This window comes from Salpingoeca rosetta (assembly GCF_000188695.1).
Source record: "Salpingoeca rosetta unplaced genomic scaffold supercont1.1, whole genome shotgun sequence".
Taxonomy (NCBI): Eukaryota; class Choanoflagellata; order Craspedida; family Salpingoecidae; genus Salpingoeca; species Salpingoeca rosetta.
The window spans coordinates 543,218-549,580 of record NW_004457740.1 but is presented as its reverse complement, the minus strand read 5'-3'; the positions used below and the strand labels follow the sequence as shown (position 1 = coordinate 549,580).

The window sequence follows — 6,363 nt, the reverse complement described above, 5'->3', positions numbered from 1 at the left end:
ACACAAGCAACACACACACACACACACACAAGCAACACACACACACAAAAGCAAACACACACACACACACAGTCTCTCCCAGCTATGCCCACAACAATCACATTCACACATGCGCGTACCCGCTGGAGGTCGGTGCAGCGGTTGTTGTTCCGCTTGTGCCAGAGCATGCAGACGTCCATGCTGGCGTGCAGCGCTGTGCCATATGGGGCGTCGCAGCGCACCGTAACGTTTGGCAGGCGAACATGTGCCTTTGTCAGGGCGGGAAAGTCTGCACACTCGTCGGCATCCTCGTCCACAAACACCGAGTCCTGGAGGGCGCCCATTGGCGAGGGAAACGTGGACTGCAGCCGCTCGCGCCGGTGCGTGTCGCTGCTGGCGATGGACCCATCAAAGGGAACAACCATGTGCATGAACGCCTGCTCGCACATATCCGGTTGGCGGAAGACGAGCAAGAGATCGGTTGTGGGCTCATCAGTCCAGCTCTGCAGGACGCCACTCACATCCATGGATGCCACGGCGTTTGCATCGCACGCGGTCATGTGGCGCTCTGTCACGAAGAAGGTGAGCGGCGCCACCTTCAACTCCTCTGCCTCCCGGTGCTGCAGAAGCTGCTCGTGGTGAGGCAGGCACTCCGTCCTTGTTTGCAGCTCAATCCCAGCCTTGTAGACCGGCGCTGCAGACACCATCATGGGCATTCTTGTCGGGGCTGTGGCTGCCAGCATCACCAGCGCCAGCAACACAGCAGCAGCAGGAGCAACACCAGCGGCATGCATGCTGATGTTGCGTTGACGCTGTGATCGTCTTCCTCGCACAACCATCAGCTCCCGGTAGCTCCTCGTTACTGCCATGGCGTCTCTCACTTGCTGCCACGGCTCCAAGCCGCCACAACAACCTCCTCAGCCAAACACGCACGCACGGTAAATGCTGCTTCTGCTGTTGCTGCTGCAGAAGGGGGAGAAAGGGACACGAAGAGTGTGTGGGGGGGGGGAGGAGAGGAGGTCTGCTCGTCTGTGTGTGTCGTGTGTGTGTGGGTTGTGGGTACGTGCTGTGCTTGTGCGTGCTGCTGCTTTTCCTTCGACACTTCTCTTTGAGCTTCTCCGTGCCTATGTGCGTCTGTGCTGCTGTTACTCACTCACTTGCTGAAGCAACAACAGGACATGGGCAAAACTCACTTGCCGACACACGCACACACACGCGATGAATGTTGATGCATTCAGGATGCAGCCGCTCTGTCTGTCTCGGTTGCCAGTTGCGGTCGCAGTTGCAGTGGGTGATGGCGGCGGCGACTGCGGGTGTTGCTGGGTTAAGCACATGAATGCCATGCCTCGCTGCGGAGGAACATTGCGGGCATCCCGCGAACAGGGCATTGGAAGGACCATTGGCAGCCGTGGGGACTGTGCGTGTCGCTGTGCAACGCACACAGCCACCACGCATGCACAACGTGCCATTCCCACACGTCTGCACTGGACTGTGGCTCGCTCGGAATGCGCAACATGCTTCGCAACGACCGCCTTGAACGTCTTACCCGCATTTGACAGAAACTTATGCGCATCTTCCATTTTTAATCGACATGTAGATAATATGCAAAGTTATCCACAAACTATCCAATGCATAATTGTTATTTTGCGCCTTGATTTGACGCAATTCTAACAAAACCTTTCCCCAAACCAAAACAAGCAACAAGCAAGCAAGCGACAAACAAAGAAGCCAACAAAGCAGCAACACAAACCCCCACTCACTGACACTTGCTTGGCGCAGCCGTTCTTTGGTGGTGAGTTTGTCGAAAAGAAACAAACAGGTCGACAGTGTGAATGGGTGTGAATGTGTGCGTGTGTGCATGTGTGTGTGCATGTGTGTGTGTGTGTGCATCGATGTGTACGCGTGTGTGGTGTGTACACACAAAGCGCCACAGCGCCGCTTCTGTCTCACAGCAAGGTCTCCTTTGTGCGCACCACGAATTCGGTGCATGCATGATTTGCAGACAACGAACCAACCAACAGAGCAAGCAAGCAAGCAAGACAGAGGTTTCAGTTTCGTTCGTGTTGCAGTGTCGACACAAAGCAACACGCGCATCTGTCGTTCAGCGCCCGAGGTGTCGGCTGCTGAGTGACACGAAGCAGCGCCATGGAGACGCTCAGGAAATGGCTGGGCGTGTCGGAGTCCGAGCTTATGGACGCAGACAGCGTCCAGGACCGCTTTGTCGACCTCTGCATGTCTGGCGACATTGACGACCAACAGGTGTGTGTGTGTGTGTGTGCTTGTGTGTGTACTTGTGTGTGTGCTTGTGCGTACTTGTGTGTGTGCTTGTGCGTACTTGTGTGTGTGCTTGTGCGTACTTGTGTGTGTGTGCTCGTGTGCTTGTGTGCTTGTGTGTGTGCTTGTGTGTGTGCTTGTGTGTACTTGTGTGTACTTGTGTATGTGTGTGTGTGTGTGTGCGCGCTTGCGTGCTTGCGCTTGTGGGCGTGATTGAATGCATTTGTGGGGTTCTATGCATGCGTTGGTGCCTTCGTCCCTGGCATTCTTGCTTACCCACCATCTTGTGCCTCGTCTTCATCCCCTCCCCCCGCCCAACTTTGTTGATGTAGATCTCGGCTGAAGCCCGAGACATGATTCGGGAGGCCAAGGCAAGCAAGGGCACCGACAAGCAGAAGAAGAAGAAAAAGAGGAGCAAGAAGAAAAAGAAGCAGAGCGAGAAGAAGGTGAGAGCCATCGTCTTGCCAAAGGGCATTGGGATTCCCACATTCCCACACGCCTGCATGCTGAGCCACGCCTCTTCCCCTTGTGCTCTTTGAAATGTGCCGAGCTGGCGATGTTCACATGTCGTTGTTGTTGCGCTGCAATGCTTTGCTTTCGTCCTCCACATGGAATTAACTGTGGACCAATTGACAGGCATGTGTTTCCTTTGTTTTGACAACACCCGCTGCATTGACTCAATACTCACACGCTCGCCCTTGCATGCCTCTTTTGTTTTCTGTCTTGTCTTGTCTTATCTCCCCATCCCATTCCCTTTATTCCTTTGTGACCCACGCCACAGCGGCCGTTTGTGGTCTCTGTGCCGGGCCTGCTGTCGCCGTTCAACGCGTTTGCGCAGGTGCGGGAGCGAGTGCTCAACGCGCGTGCCCGCGCTATTGGTGTCAGCAAGTCGCTCAAGACAGACGACCTTGGCGTTGCCACCTCCACCAAAGCCGAGGAAGAGGAGGGCGAAGATGAGGACAAGGACACCGAGGCCAGCCAGGCTCCCGCGCCGCTGTCCAAGGTCCGTTTGTGAACGTGCGTGCGTGTGTGCGTGCGCACGCGTGTGTGCGTGTGCATTTTGTTTACGCGTGTTTGTAACAGTATGTGAGTATGAATTGTTTTGCTGCATATGGATGCCTGCAAACGCGATCAAGCTGCTCACGCCCACCTCTCCTCTTCTCCCTCCCCCCTTTCCCCCCTCTACCCACAAATCCCCCTCTACCACACCACTGTTGCCCTCCCTCAATAACGTAACAGCTGACGATGATGGGGCTGCAGTCCACGTTTGAGATTGTGCAGGACGTGTGCACAGCAGACACCGCGCTGGCGGAGCGCATGCTGCTGTCCCTGCTCAAGATCCTGGAAGGCCTTGACCCAGAGGCCATGTACGCGGAGGACGCCGAGTTGCTCAACGAACTCGCCACCATGTTCACCCATCTTGTTACCTCGGTCAAGAACAACCGCCTCAAGGCCATCCTCTACCAGGTGCAGCAAGCACGCCTGTCGCTGTTGTTGTTACTGTTGTTGTTACTGTTGTTGATCTGTTGACTATTGTTGTTGCTGCGTGGGAAAAGCCGACTACACCTCTGTTGCTTGTGCGTGTGTGTGCGTGTGCGCGCGTGCATGCTTCGTTCACCCAAACGCTCATCTGCATCTGTGTTGGCGCGGTGTTCAGTGCATGCTTGCGCTTGCTGTTGCCCGCGGCGATCCAAGCAAGACGCTGCCGACCATCCTGCCGCTCCTCAACGACCACTCCTCCGTCCCCGTCACCATGCCAGAGGTGCGCGTGCGCGCGCGTGCGTGTGTTTTTGTATGTCTGGTGTGAGCGTGATGCGTGGCGCGTGGTTGCCTTTTCTTGTTGTTTGGGGTTTCCCAGGTTGGCTGTCGCCCATATTCTCGACCGCCAGTATCGAGGCTGCTGACACAAACTCACCACCCCTGTCCTGCTCACACATTCCTTCCGCTTTTGCTGCCATGACGTAACTGACGAACAGAATATGAAGACGGTGGTGGCGAGTGCCCTGAACCACGCCTACCCGAACAACACCATTCCCTGGGTGAAGGTGTGCCCTGGCCCTGCAACGCAGCTCTTCTCCATGCCCTTGGCCGACTGCCTTCCCGGCGCTGCAGAGCGTGCGTTCATCATGCATTGCACTGCAAATCTGTGTTCTTGTGCTTCCCTTTCCCTTTCCCTGTCCTCTTTGTTTCTGTTTTTTTTTCCCTCCCTTCCGCCTTTCCCTGTGCTGTGTTTGCGTTTGGTCGCTCGTCCTGCTCCCACATTGTGTTTTCACCCCTGCCCCATTCGCGCATCTCACTTTGAATGATCTCCACCCCCTTTGACAACATTCCATATCACCTGCGCGCCTGCTTTCTTGTCTGCAGTTCCACGCGACACGCCCAAGGCGCTGGCTGTTGGCGCAGATCACGTCATCTTCCTCTCCGGGTCGTCCATCACAAAGGTGACGACGCACCAGCGCACCGCGGTGCTTGTTCACCGTCAATACCCGTGATGCTGGTCGCGTTTGCATTGCTGACACCCACCGTTTGATATGAGCCGAACTGTTTGTCCCACACACACGCACACACACACACATGCACACGCACACACACATACACACGCACACACGCACATACGCACACACACACACACACGCACACACACGCACACATACACACGAACACACTCGTACACACGTTCTTGTGAAAACACCAATCTTGTTGCTCACCGCCTCGCTTGCGTGATTGCTGCGCAGCTTGGGTCTGGCTTCAACGGCACATCGCCCGGCTTCTTCATGGGGTCGATGGACCTTGACCCGTCCTCTGGTGGCTCGTGGCTCGGCTACGTCTCGGTAAGCAGTGCATCCACCCACCCACCCGTGGCGTCCAGACACACCTGATGCGCAATAGCTGACCTCCTCTACTCACTCACTCGCTCACACTCTCCCACACTCACTCACTCCCTCGCTCACACTCTCCCACACTCACTCATCGTCGCACTTCTGTGCGCAGGGGCGGCTGCTGTACCGCAGTGAAACAGATGCGAGCGGCGTGTTCCTGCTGATTGACAGCACCACATTGCAGCCGACCGGTGTGATTGCCCAGGTCTCCGACAGCGCCAGCCTGGTGCGTGTTCCTATTGCGGCATTTCTGCACGATCGCGCATGCACATGTCACCTGACACGCGTGAAAGCACACAGTGATTGCAATGCACCCACCATAATGCATTGCAATGCACCACGCAAGGACACGCTACACCACACTACCCCACACTCCACCACATTACCCCACACTCCACCACAATGCATCACAGCACACTGCCACAATCCACCGTTCCACACGTAACACACATGCACGTGACGATGCTTCCTCGTGTGTGCAGATTGGCGATTTGCCGTACTGCCTGTTCACATCACCCTCTGGCGACCTGGGTGTTGTCGAGGACACGCCCAACGGCTGGCGCTACCGCATCCTCACCATCGGAACAGTCAACGGACAGCCGAGCCTGACAGACAAGTGCGCTATTATTGATCATGTTTCGTGCGAATGTACCTTTATCACTGACATGGAAATTTGCTCGTGTTTCGTACACACACACACACACACACACACACACACACACACACACACACACACACACACACACACACAACAACATCGCATACCCACGACAGACGCGGGGGCGAGGGGGGGGGACGGAGAAAGGGAGAGATAGTAGTCGCGGAGCAACAGAGTTTTGTGTGGGCGGGCGAACCGAGTCCTGGACGCCCCCTGTGCCGCGGGCGAGCACCCCACCTGGAAGGGGGTCCAGCGCTGGTCGAGAAGCGTGCTCACGGTAGCAGACTGATGATAGCAGTGTAGTACAAAGCGCAAATCGGCTGCACGACGAAGGCTGCAGAGTATGACGAAGGATGCAGGGGACTAGCAGTAAGACAGAAGAATTAGTTCCGGAAGGAGGATTGGGGTAAAGATTGGCGTATAGCCGGGTTTACAGTTGGGATCGGGGGTTGGTTGAAGCGCCAGGGAGCGAGTGTGAGTGCGGCAGTATCGAGTCGTGCAGCGGGTAGTTGGCTGTGCCTACTACCCTATACAACCAGTCTCTGGCATCCGAGCCCATCCCAAACTGTTACC

The 6,363-nt window shown here is 56.1% G+C and overlaps 2 protein-coding genes across 2 annotated transcripts in view; one reads left to right on the top strand and one right to left on the bottom strand.

The window, feature by feature from the left end:
- Nucleotides 1–1,307, bottom strand: part of PTSG_00115 (uncharacterized protein) — a gene marked incomplete at its 3' end in the record, with an annotated part of 4,953 nt that extends 3,646 nt beyond the window's left edge. The window contains exon 1 of the mRNA XM_004998614.1: nucleotides 120–1,307. Coding sequence (XP_004998671.1) covers nucleotides 120–848 — 729 coding nt within the window. The 5' untranslated portion in view covers nucleotides 849–1,307. The remainder of the gene's footprint in view (nucleotides 1–119) is intronic.
- A 332-nt stretch (nucleotides 1,308–1,639) lies between these two features.
- Nucleotides 1,640–6,363, top strand: part of PTSG_11546 (uncharacterized protein) — a 26,962-nt gene continuing 22,238 nt past the window's right edge. Inside the window, exons 1-11 of the mRNA XM_004998613.1 lie at nucleotides 1,640–1,771; nucleotides 1,982–2,238; nucleotides 2,586–2,699; nucleotides 3,035–3,256; nucleotides 3,493–3,720; nucleotides 3,911–4,015; nucleotides 4,230–4,368; nucleotides 4,618–4,694; nucleotides 4,989–5,084; nucleotides 5,245–5,358; nucleotides 5,615–5,748. Of these exons, the coding sequence (XP_004998670.1) occupies nucleotides 2,125–2,238; nucleotides 2,586–2,699; nucleotides 3,035–3,256; nucleotides 3,493–3,720; nucleotides 3,911–4,015; nucleotides 4,230–4,368; nucleotides 4,618–4,694; nucleotides 4,989–5,084; nucleotides 5,245–5,358; nucleotides 5,615–5,748 (1,343 nt within the window). The 5' untranslated portion in view covers nucleotides 1,640–1,771; nucleotides 1,982–2,124. The remainder of the gene's footprint in view (nucleotides 1,772–1,981; nucleotides 2,239–2,585; nucleotides 2,700–3,034; nucleotides 3,257–3,492; nucleotides 3,721–3,910; nucleotides 4,016–4,229; nucleotides 4,369–4,617; nucleotides 4,695–4,988; nucleotides 5,085–5,244; nucleotides 5,359–5,614; nucleotides 5,749–6,363) is intronic.